Here is a 19,461-nt window from a genome sequence, read left to right as displayed (position 1 = left end):
AGTATCTTTTCTATATTTCTCTTCTCATTTGCAAATAGCTATATACCTAGGAATACAAAAATGCTAGCAAGATTAATAGTAAAATGGTAAATAAAATATAATGAGGTCATTCCTTACCAATTTTTTCTCTCTTCTTTACTACATGTCTGAAGTAGTAAATGAGTCCCAATGTATCAAAGTTTCTTCTTTTTGGTTTCATCCTCAAAAACAAACTCCATCTCACATTCAAAGGAAGTTAGGGCAAGGGGTACAACTAGAAACATAAGATGCTTTAGTCTTAGAACAATACAACGAGGTTTATGACTATTGTCATAAAGTTCTGAGAACGAATCATGGTTCAACAAGTAAGGTCCAACTCAAGATTAGGAAGTTGATAAGAAGTCACATTCCCAAATATTATACAGATGTTATGCCGTATGTAAGGAGAGTCTCAAGCTATGCAGACCTTTGTTTGGACTTGATGGGTGTTTTTAAATGGCCTTTATAAAGGACAATTATATCTCTTTGTCTTTTAATTCTCCTTCATATTGAATTAGGTTATGCCATTGATCTTCATTTGCTTTTGTTAAAATTTCCAACCACATTTTCTGCTTCATGATAAAAATGTCTTTCTCATGTTCCACTTCGTCATAAAATCAACCAAAATAATTGCACCATGTTTGAGTAGTGTTCTGGTTTGGGTCCGCGAGCAGGCCCATCATCAGCCAGGGCCCAATCCAACATTAAGGCCTAATAAAAGTCACACTTACGGCCGTTGGAGCTTCAGTCCACGTGCCCCACGCAGAGCACATGGTCAAGTGCCTAATGGAAGATTCAGCCTTTCTCCTCCGAACCCTACGGGCAGTCTATCTAGGATGAGAGTCATGCACTGACTCTGCCTTACCACGTAGGATCCTGGCAGTCTCCCGTTTTGGGCCTCCAACAATCCAGCCGAAAACAGACTATCTTGGTCTAACGCTGGAGGCTCTAAATACCCTCTTTCGCAAGAGGGTCAGGTAATTCATTTATACTCACTTCATTCACTGGCTTACACTCAGAACCTTACTTTGACATCATAGTGTATTGCACGTACCCCCTCCTCTTCTTTGGACCGACCAGAAGAAAATTCACAGGCCAAGACGATCGTCTGATCTCGATAAAATCAAATAGTACATTAATTCATAAAAACATCACCCATTATCCTAAGATGAAATTGGTGAAGGATTATAAATATCACCCATTATCCTAAGATGAAATTGGTGAAGGATTATAAATATCACCCTATATCGTGGACATCCCCCAAACTATTTCGTAAAATTAATATCTTAACCTAAATTAAATTGGGTCTGATTTAACAATTGCAACACTATTCCCAAATCTATATCTACAATTTTGTAAATAATTCTAACTAAAGTAAAATATTCTTAAAATTTTAATGATTATAGTTGACAAACCGTGTAAAAAAATATTAAAGTTAAAAACAGGTATAGATTAAAATATAGAAATTATTTTATTAGAAAAAAATGTAGAAATGCCAAGTGGCATTGGAACGTTGGTTGTAGGAAGAAATGACAAAGGAAATAGCAGGTATTGTTACAGATTGCGCGCAGTTAGTTGGTTTGGGAAGAAGTTCCGTTCCAACTCTGCAAAACCAAAAAACCTTTCATTTTTATATCACAAATCTTCTTTAATCTCTCGTCATTTCAATCCTTCCCGTTCCTCTCTCCGCTTCATATCTCCATTTTGGTTTGGTGTTCATTGTTTTAAGGTATTTCTTCTTATTTATTCATCTTCTTCTTTCAATCTTCATCATCTTCTATTCTATGCATTCCAATCTCAATATATACATTGATTTTCTTACCTTTCGTTAATCCGCGATTATGTATTGGTGTTTTTTTTTTAAAAATTAATCATGAATAACTTGTTCATTGTCCAATGTTATTAACAAAATGCAATTATGGTTTATTAATTAATTAAAAAATGAACGTTTATTTTTTGTAGGTTCTTTGATTCCTATAGAATCAAAGATGCCAGGTATTGTGAATAATGAGACACTTGAGAATCATTCTCTCTCTAAGAACATCTTACATCAATCCAATTATTCGCCGCAAAGTGTATGTGAAATACACTTTTCTCGTCGATCACCTTGGAAGAATAGAAGCTTTGGATCTGAGAGTGATGGGTCGATAACTGATTCGGAATTTTACCATATTGGTGGAGAACAAATGAGGAAGGAAATGGAGAAAGGTATAAAGATGGATTCAAGAGCTAAGGGAAAAACTCCTAATGCAAAACCTCCTATTGAAAGGAAGAGTGACATCAACAATCTTTTGAGAAAGCAAAATACAACGGTCACTAACCGTGTTATAAAACCGAAGAGTTCTCCCATTGGAAGATCAAGGTCGAAAAGTCAAGATTTCAAAGAATCGACGTTAGATAATCCTGAGCTTGGACCGTTTTTGCTGAAGCAGGCAAGGGACTTGATTTTGTCAGGTGGGAATCCTCAGACAGCGCTCGAATTATCAATTCAAGCAATGAAAATGTTTGAGAAATCTGCGAATGGGAAACCGAGTTTGGATTTGGTTATGTGTTTGCATGTTATTGCAGCAATATATTGCAGCCTGGGGCATTACAATGAGGCGATTCCGATTTTAGAGAGATCGATCGAGATTCCTGTTGTCGGGGAAGGTCAACAACATGCCATAGCGAAATTCGCGAGTCACATGCAGCTTGGAGACACTTTTGCCATGCTAGGCCAGCTTGAGAACTCGATTATGTGTTACACAAAAGGGTTGGAAGTGCAAAGAATGGTTTTAGGAGTAACAGATCCAAGAGTTGGTGAAACTTGTAGGTATGTAGCAGAAGCGAATTTTCAAGCATTGCGATTTGATGAGGCGGAGAGGTTGTGTCAAATGGCTCTTGATATTCATGGAGCAAATGGTTCACCTTCTTCTCTTGAAGAGGCGGCGGATAGAAGATTGATGGGACTTATATGTGAAACTAATGGAAATCATGAGGCTGCATTGGAGAATCTTGTTTTAGCAAGCATTGCAATGGTATCAAATGGCCAAGAAGTGGAAGTGGCTTCCGTTGATTGTAGCATTGGAGACACATTCCTGTCGTTGGCCCGATACGATGAGGCCATCTTGGCGTATAAAAAGGCCTTAGCGGTTTTCAAGACTCACAAAGGAGGGAATCATCCTGCTGTTGGGTCGGTCTTTGTACGTTTGGCTGAGTTGTATAATAGGACATGGAAGACAAAAGAATCAAAATCATATTGTGAAAATGCACTTAAAATCTATGAAAATCCCATGTCTGGTGTCCCTTCTGAGCAAATTGCTAGTGGTTTTGTGAATGTTGCAGCTATTTATGAGTCAATGAATGAGCTTGAACAGGCACTCAAGTTACTGCACAAGGCCTTAGAGATACACAATGATGCTCCTGGTCAACAGAACACAATAGCAGGAATTGAAGCTCAAATGGGAGTCATATACTATGTATTGGGAAACCAGACTGAATCCTATAATGCTTTCAAGAATGCTGTCTCGAAGCTTCGTGCCACGGGAGAGAAAAAATCTGCCTTCTTTGGTATAGTTCTGAATCAAATGGGTCTTTGTTGTGTGCAACTTTGTGAGTTAAATGAGGCTGCAAAATTATTTGAAGAAGCAAAGGTTGTTCTGGAAAAAGAGTATGGCCCTTATCACCCTGAAACACTTGGAGTATATAGCAATCTTGCTGGCACATATGATGCAATGGGAAGGTATCCATTCTTATTTTGTGGTTTTTTGTTGTTATTATATACCCTTGTTTGTTTGCAAATATTAATTTAACAGGTGAGCATTTGTAAAACAGACTACCGCACTCATAAGATATTTGTCACGGTTAAAAGAAAAATTATTATGTGAAAGTTATTTTGTTCATGCGGTATGATATTCTATTTCAGGGCGAACGACGCAATTGATCTAATGGAGTACATTGTGGTTGTGAGGGAGGAAAAGCTTGGGACAGCACACTTTGATGTTGTTGATGAGAAGAGAAGATTGGCTGAGTTGTTGAAGGAAGCTGGTAGAGTTCGGAACAGAAAAACCATGTCACTTGAGAATCTTCTTGATGTTAATACTTATCTATAAACAACTTTGAGATCAAGGAGTAAAATGAAGGAACACTATGTAGCTCTAGAAAAGCTAGGTAAAAAGCATAATTCATATTATGGGGCTGAATTTGAATGGTTTATTCTTTCTAAACTATGCTATATTTTATTTGACAGAAAATTATGCTATATTATTTGTAGATACAATGTACTGTAGTTACTAACAATCTTTCTTATAAGATTATAGCATTAATATGGGAACACACCAAACTACACTATAAAATACATTTATTTTAAATGTATTTAGAATTGTAAGGAGATAAAAAAAATATTATTATTATTTAAAAAATTTGTATAGTGTTTAATTTCTAATTTTGTTGCCCCAAATATATTTCAATTAAGATTATTGATATGTTTTAATCATGTTAATATTTTTTTTAATAATATAAAACACGTTCTGTTTTAGTACAATAATGACTGATTTTCTAACTAGATGTCCAATTCAATGTATATATTTTTTAGTAAAGAATTTTTTAAAGGTGGGTAAAGGAAATGTCGCGAGTGCGAACTCGTGTATATGATGTTGTTAAACAAATATTAACTGAGTTGACTTAAAAGTATAACATTTTCATATTTATATCTTGAATTTAAAATATTTAACCATTTTATCCACAAATAATTATAACAATATGAAATATAAAATTTATGCAATAAAAAATCTAAAATATACTTGAAATACATTTATTTTACCAGTTGATAAAATATAATATATATATGTATTATTCTTTTTTTTCTCTCCCCTCTATTATTAAAATAAATAAATAAATAATGTAGAAAAGAAAAAAAAGATTCACATATAATTTTGGCCGTTAATTTTAAAATCTAATGGTTCAGATTCATTCTCATACTTTTATATAAAAATATTATTTTCATATGATACGTCATAATCTCCACCATTTATTTTAAAATCCAATGGTTCAGATTCATTCTCACATTCTCATATAAATATTGCATTCTCATATGATATATATATATATATATATATATATATATATATATATATATATATATATATATATATATATATATATATATATATATATATATATATATATATATTCAATATCTTAAAATTAATTTTAAATACTTTATTGTTTATATTGACAATAATATATTGTCATTTCAAATATTACAATTAATGAATAATTTAAAAATTTTAATAGCTATCAATGAATATTAAATTTCAAACATCATTTTAAATATCATTTATGTAAAGATTTCAAACTTAAAAATAGGTGTTAGTTGTTGGTTACTATAATTATTTAGCACTAATAATTATATAGTGTTAACCCATAAATTGCAATTGCTTTAGATTACTTTTTATTTTAACTAAAATGGGTGATGCACTTACTGTAAAATAGTTTTACACCGTCAACCAATCACAACCATGTATCCAATTCTATCACACTTTTATCTTTAAAAGTTTTTAATGACATAGCAAATTGCTTGTTTTTTATTGGATGACGGTGTAAAACTGTTTTACACTGTCGGTGCATATCCATTAAACCCTTTATTCTATTGTTTATTGTTATTTATCTTTATTTTAATTTATTTATTAATTTATAAACTATTTTTATTAACATTTTATTATTAATAATAGAGTTAAAAGGTAGTGCACTGACAGTGTAAAATAGTTTTACACTGTCATCCAATAGAAAATCATAAATGATCCATGTCATTAATTTTTTTTTAAATAAAAAGTGGTTTAATTAGATACATGAGTGGTGATTGGTTGACAGTGTAAAAATAATTCAATATTATATATAGGGGACAACTTCTCTACCCATCACAAAAAGGTGGGTAGTGTACCTTCAACCAATCACAAAGTTCTATTTAATTTTAACATATTTAATTAATTATAAAATAGTACAAATTTTGTTGTTTCCAAGAAATTTTACATGGAAGGTAACTCTACCCAACTTTTTGAGTTGGGTAGATAAGAATTCACCTTATATATATCATATGTAATCTCAACTCTTTTTCTTTCGTCTTCACACACTTCACTGTAATCTCATCACAAAAACATGGCAACACAATCACCACCTCCTCCTCCCGTCGCTACCGCCACCGCCACCGATGCAAACCAAGGTTTTCAATTCTATCTCCTTTTTATTCATTTCGCATCTCTTATCATCGATCGTCATAGAATCCGTAATTTCATCGCTCGTCAAATCGTAGCATATTCCGATTCTACTTTTCACTTTGAATAATTCTTTTTGCTTTTTGTTCCTCTCTCTGTTACGTATTATATTTTCACGATTCGTATCGTCCTCGTTAGTTCTCGCTCGATTAACTGATAATTTCTCACATTTTTGGAGCTTAATTTTTTTGTTGAATGTTGACTGTTAATTTTTTATTCGATATTCTTGTACATGATTAGTGATTACCTCACTGCTGCAAACGTTAATGTTTAATTCTCATTCACTAAAATAACAGTAAGCAACAAATCACTACTCGGATTCTATATACAAAAAAGTTAGGTGAAGCTACACCATGACAGTCTCATTTTGTTTCTCGGTTTCTCCGATTCTTGGAGTTTTCTTTAGACTGTGTTTTGGGATGATTAAACAATTTGGAAATTTGAATTTTCAAGCAGCATTTCAATTTTTAGAAAAAATTAATTAATCTCCACAATTTATGGTTCCAATTTCCAAACAGACTTTAGGCAAAACATAATCATCCTCCTTTCTTGGAGTCCATATATAGCTCTAGTCTGGAAGAATCACACAACTTGGTAATCCAGTAATCTGTTTTCGGTAAATGTAGAATATCGTGATTGTCATATTTATGTGACTTGTAATCTGTTTTCCTTAGTTTTCCCACAAAACTTGCATAATTTACAAACTCGGCTGTTCCGGCCATTATCTTATTGAATTTTATTGGCATTTGGGAGTATCTTTTGCTCAAGACTTATGGTTTTTACTTATTAATGTTAATACTTCATCAACTTTGATTAATTTATTTTAGTTTTTAACAACTATGTTTCATTACTATTAACTGTATTAGTGTCCGTAGTCACTAAAATATCGGCCGTTCTGTTCCTTGCTCCCGTTCCCTTTTTTGGGAATGGTTGTGCCGCGCTGCTATCTGAGATTGATAACATAGGTCTTAATATTTTTAAGTTAGTCAACAACATTGATCTTCTTTGAATACTATAAAACTGGTTGCATAGTTTCTTTGATAATTTCTTTCCTTCTTTTGACCTCTCTTCAATTGGAAATGTTCGTTTCCTCTATCCTTTAAATTGTTTCATTGACAGTGGATAACTTCAATGAGCCTCCTTTAAATTGATCTCCCATAATCCCATTTATTTAAGGTTGCATATTATTGGCTCATGCTATTCTATATTCTGATTTTATATTGTTCAAATATTCTTTACCATTTTGAGTCATCTAGAAAATATTTAATTGGAATTTATCCGTAAAAGATGGACTCTACTCACGACAACATTGAAAATCAGCAAATTTAGGTTAATGGTAATACTTATGCTTATCATTTTGGATTGTGGCTGATAAATGGTAATGATATTTACACATACTATATTCGCACTTGCCCTTTACAATATCTAAGGGGGACTCGCTTATTTAGACCGATTATAATAAAATTGCAACGGGACCAATGTGTTAGGTGTCTATAAGGAATTTATGTATACTTCCTATTATTCTAATCCTAGAAAAAATAAAGAAGCTACGACTTTATTTGTACCATACTATCGTTTGTGGAGGATTTTTATTGCAACTTTTTAAGATTTTTTTGTCATATACAAGAATAATATGAAAAAGAGAAAACCATAAGACCAGGAAGATAAATGAGAAAATATATTTTACAAACAATACTTTGATTAATTTTAATACCAAACCTCAACTGCTTTATCTTTAGTTTTATACTTAAAGGATATCATGACAAGACTAATACCTTTTACTGCGGTGAACTATTAGTAATTACCAGAACATGTAATGATAAATCATATTTCTCAACAGATTCTTTATTTTTCTTATACCGAAGATTATGTTGCTGTCATCATTTTAATGTACGGTTCTTTAGTTTTTCCTTGATTGATAGGATTTGCTAGCAGAATATGACAGATAAGTTGCCAGTTATATTGTTTTGGTTATGATAAAATTGATTTGCTGATTCTCTTTTGAGATTTAGGTGCTGAAACTATCCAACCAACAAACTTGAATCAGCAAAATGCTGTAGATGAGTCTGTTAAACCCAGTTCAACAACATCAGTCTTTGTGAACACAGAACCATTGCGGGAAGAACAAGTTCAGAATGCTGTAAAATTTCTTTCACACCCAAAAGTTAAAGGTTCACCCGTTATGTACAGGCGGTCATTTCTGGAGAAGAAGGGCCTTACAAAGGAGGAGATTGATGAAGCCTTTCGGCGTGTGCCTGTAAGCCAGGGCTTTTTTTTTTTTTGTGAAACAGTTATCTTTCAGACACTTTCTTGTATGTTCATCTTTTTTTATTCTTATCTTAATTAAATATCACAGGATGCGGCTCCGACTGTGCAAACAGATGGTGGAAATCAAGGTGAAACATTAAATAATGCACTTTTCCTTTGGGTTGAATCAAATTGCATGGGATATCTGCATTGGATTAATTTCAATTAAACTGGATGGATTATTGTTTCAGTTTCATTTTAAACATGGCTGTTATAATATGCTAACAGATGGGCAATTGAAATCATCATCAAATATTCAGCAACAGGCCCAACAGCAAACTTTGCAGCCTGTTTTACCTGCTTCTGCTGGTGTTAATACTTCATCAGGAACCTTATCACGAACCAAATATCACTGGTCTCATGCCCTTATTTTAGTTGGAGTCCTGACTGCTTCAGGTGCTGGAACAGTTTTGATAATTAAGGTATTACCACTAACTGTTGTTTATGAATTATGATGCCATCTAAATCAGTATCTTAATGGTTGAGTGCTATTCTCAGTTTTTTATTGAAATTTTATTCATTTATTGTAATTAATATTTTGATACATGTACAATTTTTGTCACATTTTTGTATTCTTCTGAACTTCAAGAATGCTTCATGTTTTAGAATTCCCTTCTTCCTCGGTTAAAATCTTGGATACGCAAGGTTGTCTTAGATGAAGATGATGAACTATCAAAGGAAGCTAACAGCAAACCTACTCTGGCTGAAGAAGTTGCTCAAGCTGCAAAATCAGCAGCAGCTGCAGCTGCAGATGTGGCAAAAGCAAGCCAAGATATGCTGGCTTCAAAGGGTGAAGGTGGGTTTAACGGAACTTTAATTTGCATGATATAAAATGTCTTTGTTTTGTTTTGACACCTCTACTCTTGCGGGCCTTGATTTATTCTGAAAAATTACTGTAATTACTGCCTTATTGCAACATCTGGTTTATTATACTTTGCAGAAAGGAAATACTTCGTGGAAGTTGTGAGTCTTTTAGATAAGCAAATACAAGAAATGAAGTTAATGACAAATGCAATAAGAAGATTGGAAGGTAATTGGGTGTTGCTATTTAATGTATTGGCCTGACATGAGAGGCTACTATTACTTTGAATATTCTGTTGTGGTTTTCATTTATGACTTGCCAATAGAGGTGGTTATTTATAACCCCTTAAGAGTGCAACAAGGTGGTTCATTGGTGACTAAGAGCTTTGACAAATTTTATCTGTGTTTTTAAAATTGTAAATGGACTTCTGGCTTCATGACTGTGTCAGGAAACCCGTTTATTCCCTTAAGCTTGATTTCATACAACTGTTTAGGCTTCCTGATATTTTGGTGGCATAACATCAGAAATTATTGCCTACTTATGCTGGAGAATTTTACCAGTTACTTAGAATTTTGAATTTTGAAGTTCTTGTTGAATATCTATTTCTGCCAAATTATGGAATAAAATGTCCCTTATGATATCTCTGTCTTAGGGCAAGAAGATCTCCGAGTCAGTCAAACAAGTTTGAAGGTCAGATATAAATAGAACTCAAAGAGACATTCGCATCATCTTTTACGAGTTTTTTTTTTGCACACCTTTCCTGATCCTGGTTTGAGTTGTCTTATGTTTTAACTTTTCACGGCCATATTTTATTTTAAATACATGCAGCGACTGGTTGCGAATGGCAAGGCTGACTATGACTTGCGTTCAGGTTGTAATACTTATTATTAGATCTTAACTAAATTAGTCTTATTCTCTGAATTATGTTACTTATAATTAGAATGTTGTATGCAGGGAGATCATTATCCCCGCCTGCATCTGTTGAACCATCAGGTCCTCCTCATCCAAAATCATATATGGAGGTAGTATTTTATATCGCTTGTATAGTTTTTTTTCCCACCTCCCTGCCTTGCCTTTTACTTCTGGCTCATATTTAGATGCTTGCCATTTCAGCAATGTCTTCCTATCTTGTAGATCACTTCAATTAAAATCAAAATATTACATTTAGGCATTAATTACATTGGGACATGACATGGATTATAACTTTCTGTTATGACTATTGTATTTATTAGTTTTGCTACGGAAATACCCAAGTCAGGGTGGGCATACTTGATATTTTTAACTATATATTTAAGTCTATTGTGCTGTATTAGTGTGTATGTTGGCACTGGTTATCCCAATCTTGAGTCTTGGTTGCATAATTGATGCCCAATTTACTTTATTTGCTTCACCTGTTAGCTGATTCAAGTATTTAAGAGTATTTGTTTCCGATGACATTCTCCATTTTGTCTGTTTTAATTAAGAAATACATTCACTGATTTGATCCTTAATGCGAATCCCTTCAATTCATGGTATTGAACCTTTTTTTGTCTGATTTTATTTTATTTATTTTTGTTTTCTAGGATATTTCATTTTTCTTTGAGTTGTACATTACCTTTTCTGTCTCTAATTTCGTTTCTTAAAACAATTAACAAAATACTTATCTTGGACGTCATATTTATGAACATGATTAAGATTAGCTATTCTTGTTTCAATTGCAATCGAATTATCTAAGGGTCTGCTTCTCCCTGTAGCAAGAGTTTTGAATGAAGCCTCAAAATTAGTATTTCCTTTGGTGTTATCTATTCTTATATCATATATAAATATTATTCCTGACATGGATTGAACATTGATTCTGGTGGGAACATTTAAATTTTGTTGAATAATTGAATCCTTTCTCCCGTGTGGTTGAATTAGAGAAGTATTTTTTTTGCTATGCTCCTTAAGCAGCAAATTGATATGTCTGACTTAAGTTTTTTCTAGGAGGGAGAAAGATGGGCTGCATTCGAACAGGATGAATGAAAAGAGTGGTTGCATGTGTTTTAAAGAAGGGATAAATTTAAAATTAAAGATCGTAGAGGGGCTGTCACTACCCTTACTGCAGAAAAAAGAAAAATAAAGTGAAGTGTTTAACTGTCGGGATAGCTTGTGTTATTAGATTCAAATGGGAATGTGATAGGTCTGATATGGTTAGTTAAGATGTTGGTACTCGTTAGTTAAGTAGATTGTAGATTTGTTGAGAGGTAGTTAGGACAAGTAAGGCATGCTTCCTATAAATAGGGCCTTAAGGCATTGGGAGTTAGGCAGACCCTCGAAGTGCTGCATTGTTTGTAATCAAAGGGGATTCTTCCCCATTTTCAGTAATAATATACCAGTTGGTTCTATCGGAATGGTTTCGGTAACTCCCCTAGAAAGTGGACTAAATAAGAAGGGGAAGAGGAGTTAGGCAGTAGTTGAATTTTAGAGGTTTGGGTGGACAGGGGATTCCATATGCATCACAATTCACATGTCTCCCTTTTTTCCCCTGCATTCTCTTTAGAATTCTGCAATAGTGTTATTCATCTTCTGTAAGGCTTATATTTATTGACTTCTACAATTATTTTTGCAGATAATGGCCATGGTCCAAAGAGGAGAGAAGCCTTCTAACATCAGAGTAAACTTTTAATCTTGATAAACTCAATTGCATGTTAAAACCATAAACCTCATTTGTGCATCATTAATATAAATTATATGAAAATTATTTGAAAAAGGTAAGTTATATATGCGAGGAAAGGTGTCACTGAAGTTAAAGATTATGGTTTGCAAATAAAATTTTGCTTCTCTATTTAGTATGCCAATTTTATGTGACCTATTCCTTGTATAAAACATTGGATTTTAATGCAGGAGATCAATGATTTACCCCCCAACCCAAGTCAACAGCCATCAGATCCTCGCATATTGCCTAGATCTAAGGTTTATTACAAAGTGCTTTACCTTTCCTAAGTAGTTTAGGTTTATGAAGTTTTTACTTAACAAAGTTAAATACGTCTTTTTTAAACTTTATTTTGGTTCATTTTTGAGGATTTTCTGTCAATATGACCATCATTGTGAAAATATAATTATGCAAGTTAAGTTCTGGCTTCTATTCTATAACAATTATTGGCACACACACCTATTAACATTAAATTTGTGCGTAAGTTTTCTTTTCTCAATGCCTTAGTGGTATTATTTCACATGAATTTGATTGTGTTTCAACTTCTCCTGGGCAGCCTTGGGAGATTGGTCAGGTTCAAAACACGTCTAGCCAAGTGTTTCAGCCTCAAGCATATGGCGAGGAATTGTATACCAAAGTCCAAGATACTACTCAATCAAATGGGGATGACCCATCCCACTGGTGGCAGAAGAAAAATGTCAGAATCAGGGAGATTGATGAAAATGTGTCTAATGGAGCACCTAATGGCACCACGCCCAGTCAGCAGCCCCTACCACGTGCGTGGGTTCCTCCTCAACCTCCACCAATCGCTATGGCAGAAGCTGCAGAAGCAATCAGACGCCCAAAACAAGCTGTTCAAAAAGAACCGGTGTCAGATAATCAGTCAGAAACTCAATCTTCAGACACCTCTGACTCTAATGGGGTGCATGAGATCCCAAAACCATTGGAAACTGATGGTGCTGTAGAGGGAAGCAATGTTAGCTCCAATGAGATACAAGTCGTACAAGAAGACCGTGAAACCAAATACGAAGAGCAATGAAGGTGAATCTATATCATGAAAAACATGAAGTTGGAAATAAAGCTTGGAGTGGTCCTAGATTCTGGATAAACTGATACAATCTTTGTTTCATAAACTGGACATCATTACAAGATGCAAATGCAGGTGTCTTTTTTCATGAAAGAATATGGTACTAAAGTTTGCTCTATTATAGTGGTTTTATGATACATGTTACATTTTTACCGTTATCAGTATAAGCAGCTGCAAAATACCTGTATGGAGTGCAATTAAATTATCATGTATTCTTATATTAAACGTAGTATGTTTAAAAATCCTGAATAGCTCACATAGATAATCAAGAACAAAGTTCAAGAATTAGACACAAAAGCAGAAGGAAATGATCATTCCACTTTATGCCTTCTCCCACACCACTGGGAAAAGACTATAATGTCCCCAATGTCTGAAGATGAATATTCGAACGTTCTATTTTCATGCACAAAAGAAGTAAAAATTGTGACCCTTATTTTGTAAAAAATTGATCTCGAGATGCATCTCGGTATGAATAAAATAGAGACACACATTCGGAATTCTTCTTAGTTCATTATTCAGTGGGCAATTCAAATATGCATCTCTGAAATTGTGTTGGATAGATCAAAGCAAAAACAATTATGACATAATGAAATTCAAATAACTTAGATTAATTTTAAAATAAACATTATTTAGATAAACATTACATAAATTTAACATTATATGTTATTAATAATAGGTAATTCTGGACGTTGCAACATTTTTATAACGTCATCGGTTGATCTTTGAATCGTTGCGTCCACTTCAATTAGACCATTTCTTGAGTAATGATAAAAAGTACTACTATACATCACCTTCAAATCATTACCTGTCTTCAGTTCGAGCAATGTGAACTGTAGTTTTTCTTCGTTGTCTATTGAGGGTGAAGGATACTCGAGTTTGACAACTCTCCAATTTTTTAGATATTGTAGGGGAGTAATCAGTTTGATTTTCAGATTGACAGAAGTATGTCCCCGTAGATCCGAAATTAAAGTGGGGGGTGTTGTGTCATTCAAATACACAAAAGTCGACTCTATGAATTTTGTCACGGGTTTGTCAAAGATTGTGAAAGGGAGTGATATGATTTGGGTAACTGTGGATATATTGACTAATTCGATTCGTTTTTTCCCAATAAAGGCCAATTATCCGTTGCAGAAGTTTGCAAATATCTGCATCATTGAGATAGTGAGGTTGTATGACATTCCGTCGAGTATTGTTTTGGATACAAATTCAAGATTCACATCAAGATTTTGAGAGAGCTTGCAGACAACTATGGGGACTAAGTTGAGGTTGAGTTCTGCTTACCATCTGCAGACAGGCGGTGAGATAGAGAGATCTATCTAGTCTTTAGAAGATTTGCTGAGAGCTTGTGTTTTGGAACAAAGTGGTAGTTGAGATAGTTATTTGCAACAGGTTGAGTTTATTTATAACAACTGTTTTCATTCTAGTATTAGAATGACTCCGTTTGAGACTTTGTATGGTAAAAGGTGTAGGACACCTTTGTGTTCGTAGGAATTAGGAGAAAGTGTTGTGCTTGGATTTGATATCGTTCAACAGATAACTAAGTGTTGTGCTTTGTATGAATTAGAATGATCGTGTGTTTCTGAGAGTTACTCTGGTAACTGGTGTTGGTCGTGTGTTGAAGTTTAAGAAGTTCATTTCTCGTTTCATTGATCCTTATCAGATTCTACAAAGGGTTGGCGAAGTTGGCTATCGAGTCGCCTTACCACCGTCTCTTTCGAATTTGTAGTGTTTTTCATATGTCTTAGTTGCGGAAGTATATTCCTGATATGTCTTACGGGGTTCAAGTGGATGATGTTCAAGTTAGAGAGAATTTGACTATTGAGGCATCTCCGTTAAGGGTAGAGGATCAAGAAGTGAAACACATAAGAGGTAAGGAGATCACGTTGGTGAAGGTAGTGTGGGGAGAACATGCTCGAGAGAGTGCACATGGGAGCGGGATAGTCAGATGAGTCTTATCTGACTTTGTTTCCTTTAGGTAAATTTTTGTGGGCGAAAATATTTTAAGTGAGGGAGAATTGTAACATCCCATATTTATTTTAATAGTATTAAGATATTTTACTATTAATATTAAATAATTATTGGGAATTTTTCAGTTTGTTTTTATGATTTTATGTTAATTTAGTTTATTTATTTCAGGCGATGGAATAATTAATCGGGAATAGTGAGATTTTAACTTTATAAATTTAATTAAAATATTAAGATAATATTAGAAGTTGAAGAGTTATTCATATTATTGTTTATATTAGTTAGTGAATAATAGAAATATTAGAGTAGCATTGATATATTATAAAGGGTTAATAAGTATTTACACCCTGTAATATTAGCGAATTTTGCTTTTTCCCCCTCCGTTGCCAAAGACAGGTTTTGGCAACGATTTTTTGAAAAAACCGTTGCCAAAACCTGCCTTTGGCAACAGAGGGGGGAAAAACAAAATTCGCTTACATTACAGGGGTGTAAATACCTATTAACCCTATTATAAATAATTAAAAATTAGAATATAGAGAATAAAGGAGAAAATAGGATGTGGTGGGTAAAAAGAGGTGTAGGGAGACTTGAATATATATAAAAAAGGAAAATTAGGTTAATCGGAGGTTAAAAAAAGTTGGAAAAAAAGTCAGAATGTGAGAAAGACAAAAGTTAAAAATAGAGACAAGTTTGGGAGAGGAAGAAACACCATTAATAAAGCTTGGAATTGTTGGTGAAATCAGAGGTAGGAGAATTCGTTTCAAATATGAGTGCTTAATGTCATATAGGATAAAGAAGGTCCCTAACCTTCTTCTTCTTCCCTTTCCTTTACTCTATTGATGGAGTTCTTGAGTTTTTGGAATTAGAGATGGTTGTGCAAACTTCTCAAAATCATTGTATGTTAATTGATGGAACTTGATACGATTGTATGTTGTAATTATGTGTTGAATTTCATATGCAATGAATTTGTAAATTCTAAATTTATTGTTCTTGTTAAAAATTCTTACAAGTGATGAACATGTTATTGGATTGATGATTAAGTGATGTGGATCTGCATATTTGATGTTGTTTGATGTTATAATTATTATAAGAATATTTTTTAGTGTTCTGGTTTTTATAGAATTTAATCGGAGCTTCTGAAGTGCTCCAATGGGGAAAGTCATATTTGTGTGAAAATCTGATCTGGAAGCTACTACGGGTTGTAGTAGCTGCTACAGGTGGCCATAGCAGGCCATGGTTTTAGTTCCAGGCATGTCATCGAATTTTGTTTCGTGCGTAACTTGAGTTCTCTGATTCGTTTGAGGCGCGATTCAAAGCATTGCAAAGCTAACGCAGAGGAATACCATATGGTAATGTCCCCATATGTTGAATGTGAACTTAAGGACGTGATTATGATGTGTTACTTGTTCTGTAACGCTATTTGATGGTTAGTGAGTGTAAATATTTTTTATTGTTCTAATTGAATTAATGATTACCCCGTAAGGAGGGATATTGATGTTGAGATGATTATTGATGAGAAATTATATAACTTTGACTCTTAGGTTGCATTTTAATATTTGATTATTATGATGAATTTAATAATTGATTATTATGATGAATTTAATAATTGATTTTGTTTGAACTATTCGATTTGATGGTTAAACTGTTTATTGTGACCATACATTGGTTAATTTTGAGTTCGGTTCAGTGGTGGAATCGATGTGTTAATGTCAGAGTTAGAGGTAGTGGTGATGTCTTCATGTAATTGTTTATGTATCATTTTCATGCATTCATGTATTTCGGATTTAGGTGAGACTTCGGTCCGTTGACAAGTGTTGGTCTAGTGTTGTGATCAGCAACGAGTCCTAATCTAGTGTTGTGATCAGTGATTTAGTGTTGTAACTCGTGAACGTATTCAATAACATACCTTTGAACTTCTAAATATTGGTACCACATGCATCAGAGTAAGGTCGAGGTGTCCATTGTATACATAATATTGCATTGTGAATGATTGATGTTGATGGAATTATTTTGTGTATCCATCCTATATTTGTGTTATACACCGCTAACATATGTTGAATACATTCGCATCCCTGTTTGTTGTTGTGTGGCTATTTATGTCGTTGATTGCATATATTCAGGTAGAGGAGTCTTAGTGTCATGTGTGTTGGAGGATGGCTTGAGATGACTGTCTTCGTTCTTGTTTAATTCTGTGTTTATCTAGATTAGGGACTAATGCTCTAATAGTGTAACACTAGACGAGATTTGTTATAGCTATCTTTGTTATAGCGTTCTTATTTAAGAAACTTTTGGGTCTTTTCCTTTTCAAAGTTTTGAGTATGTTTTTAGAATAAACCATGTTCAATGTCATCTCAAAAACTAGTTTCTTCTCTTTAGAATTTAGACGTCATAGAATTGGATGACCAATTAACTTGCTCCTCAATCCATAATTACATAGACTACAATCAAATTAATATCCAAGTATTATTCAACTTATGGCACCTATGCAACTTAAAAGTAAATTCATATTTCCTTGTTTTGGTGTCATCATGTTTCAATTTTTGAATAGGTTCTTTATACCAGTAACTTCTTTTGCATATCATCGTAGCAAATATCTATCTATTAAATGAACTAGAATCCGACCTCCCAATAACTATCCTTAAACCTTATCTGGAAACTTCCATACGGATCCATTGAAGCATATGTTCACGTGACGTAAACTTCTGTTTATTGTTAAATTCTTTTCCAACATCAATGTGTACAATGCTTGGTTGAGGATCTTTCAAAACAACATCTTATAATGAATTAACTTTATTGACAACATCAAAATACATCATACCTACAACCAAGGAAAAATAAGACAATTCATGATGAAGTTAAAAATAGATTTATGCAATGACCCTCAATTTCAAACGATTATGATATTTTTGATGTCGAAATACAACATAATTGAATTTGTAAGCGAAATTATTGAATATAAATGCAAGAATTTTTGTGAGGGTACAAGGAAAAATGCTATATGATCATGAGTGAAAGAGTTTAAGAATTTGTAATGCAGGAGCAGTGACTGTATGGATTCCACTCTCTAGACATTGTTGTGTGTCCAAATATTGATATTTGAAGGGTGTATCAAGAGATAAATATCCAGACATGTATAGTTTTGCATTTATTGTGTTTCGAGAGAACTTGATTTGTTATATTGTGTAACATTTTCAAATTTCCAAATTTGAACAGTGCAAAATAATTTTTTTGAGTTTTCATAGAATCTGAAAGAAAGAATGAAGTTACAATTGTTGGAAATCCACCAAAATCTATGATGAATTTCTATCAATTTTGGTGAACAAGATTGTTATCACCACACAATAACAATGAAAATAAGAATGGAAATTTATAGAAGAAAATATATTAGGGTTTCTGCAGAGTAACTCTCAACCCACAATTTGTGGAAAACTTTGTTATTCACTTGCAACTGTGAATTCTGCGAATATAACTCAATTGACCTTATTTTAAAATAATGAGGGTTACTCCCTATTTATAGATTTAGGTTAGTTTGCTTCCCAAACCAAAGCCCAAAACTATAAAAGCACAAAATACCTATTTTAGAACTAAATCAAATCAAATCTATTTTAAATCTAAATTAATTCTATCCAGATCTAAAACAAATATGTGTGTAACAAACTGTTTCCACACTTCTAAACAAAATCAAATCCTTTTGACACAAAGAATAATTTAACACACCACCTAATTTATTGTGTCTAAGCTATATATGTTCATCGTATCTCTTAGTCTTCTGAACACTTCGACCAACACTCCCTTCGTCATGATATCTACAATTTGATTCTCAGTTCTGCAGTGTTCCAAATTCATCTTCCCTTTAGCCACCTGCTCTCGAAAATAATGAAACCTCATTTCGATGTGCTTGCTTCGACCATGCGCTATCAGATTATTCGCCAGGATGATAGCTGACATGCTGTTGATCTTTATGGTAATTGCTCCATGATCTTTACGTGTTATCTCTTCGACCAAGTTCAACATCCATGTTGCATAACATGCACAAAGATAAGCATATATGTACTCTGCTTCGCATGATGATAATTTTACTACTGGTTCCTTTCTCGAACTCCAATCAACTGATGCACCACATAACATAAACACATAACCTGCTGTGGATTTTCGATCCTCAACATCACTACACCGAATCAAATCAGTGTACCCAACTAACTTGCATTCTTTTCCTTTTTCAGCTTCAGGAAATAAAATTCCATAGTTGAGCGTTCTTTTTAGATACCTCAATATCCTCTTCACCGTTGCTAGGTGTAATACCTTTGGTTTCTGCATGAATCTTGTAACACCCCAATCTACTCGATAAATTATACGGAAA

General features: G+C 33.5%; 2 protein-coding genes across 4 annotated transcripts; both read left to right on the top strand.

The window, feature by feature from the left end:
* Positions 1-1,591: 1,591 nt before the first annotated feature.
* LOC131622367 (protein KINESIN LIGHT CHAIN-RELATED 3-like) lies at positions 1,592-4,387 on the top strand. The gene is made up of 3 exons (XM_058893395.1): positions 1,592-1,747; positions 1,981-3,739; positions 3,923-4,387. The coding sequence occupies exons 2-3, from the start codon at positions 2,007-2,009 to the stop codon at positions 4,107-4,109; spliced, it is 1,920 nt and encodes a 639-aa protein (XP_058749378.1). The 5' UTR covers positions 1,592-1,747; positions 1,981-2,006; the 3' UTR covers positions 4,110-4,387.
* A 1,676-nt stretch (positions 4,388-6,063) lies between these two features.
* On the top strand, positions 6,064-13,361 carry LOC131622382 (peroxisomal membrane protein PEX14). 3 transcript variants are annotated; one of them, XM_058893410.1, is made up of 12 exons: positions 6,064-6,217; positions 8,282-8,526; positions 8,626-8,665; positions 8,805-8,998; positions 9,183-9,372; positions 9,517-9,606; positions 10,040-10,068; positions 10,207-10,249; positions 10,333-10,400; positions 11,966-12,010; positions 12,241-12,309; positions 12,606-13,361. In XM_058893410.1, the coding sequence occupies exons 1-12, from the start codon at positions 6,154-6,156 to the stop codon at positions 13,086-13,088; spliced, it is 1,560 nt and encodes a 519-aa protein (XP_058749393.1). In that variant the 5' UTR covers positions 6,064-6,153; the 3' UTR covers positions 13,089-13,361. The 3 variants fall into 3 exon arrangements, with proteins under 3 accessions (XP_058749393.1, XP_058749392.1, XP_058749394.1); XM_058893409.1 differs by having other exon boundaries at positions 10,031-10,068; XM_058893411.1 differs by lacking the exon at positions 12,241-12,309 and having other exon boundaries at positions 10,031-10,068.
* The last annotated feature ends 6,100 nt before the right edge of the window (positions 13,362-19,461 follow it).

Source organism: Vicia villosa, unplaced genomic scaffold (genome assembly GCF_029867415.1).
Source record: "Vicia villosa cultivar HV-30 ecotype Madison, WI unplaced genomic scaffold, Vvil1.0 ctg.000029F_1_1_3, whole genome shotgun sequence".
Lineage (NCBI taxonomy): Eukaryota > Viridiplantae > Streptophyta > Magnoliopsida > Fabales > Fabaceae > Vicia > Vicia villosa.
The sequence above is the reverse complement of the archived record's forward strand: the minus strand, read 5'-3'. Positions and strand labels throughout refer to the sequence as shown.

Bases quoted from the DNA above. Each gene is read 5' to 3' on its own strand.
- LOC131622382 (XM_058893409.1), top strand. From the start codon at position 6,154: ATGGCAACACAATCACCACCTCCTCCTCCCGTCGCTACCGCCACCGCC. The intron at 9,607-10,030 runs GTAATTGGGTGT...TCTCTGTCTTAG, and splicing joins TGCAATAAGAAGATTGGAAG to GGCAAGAAGATCTCCGAGTC. The intron at 10,069-10,206 runs GTCAGATATAAA...AAATACATGCAG, and splicing joins TCAGTCAAACAAGTTTGAAG to CGACTGGTTGCGAATGGCAA.
- LOC131622367 (XM_058893395.1), top strand. From the start codon at position 2,007: ATGCCAGGTATTGTGAATAATGAGACACTTGAGAATCATTCTCTCTCT. The intron at 3,740-3,922 runs GTATCCATTCTT...ATTCTATTTCAG, and splicing joins ACATATGATGCAATGGGAAG to GGCGAACGACGCAATTGATC.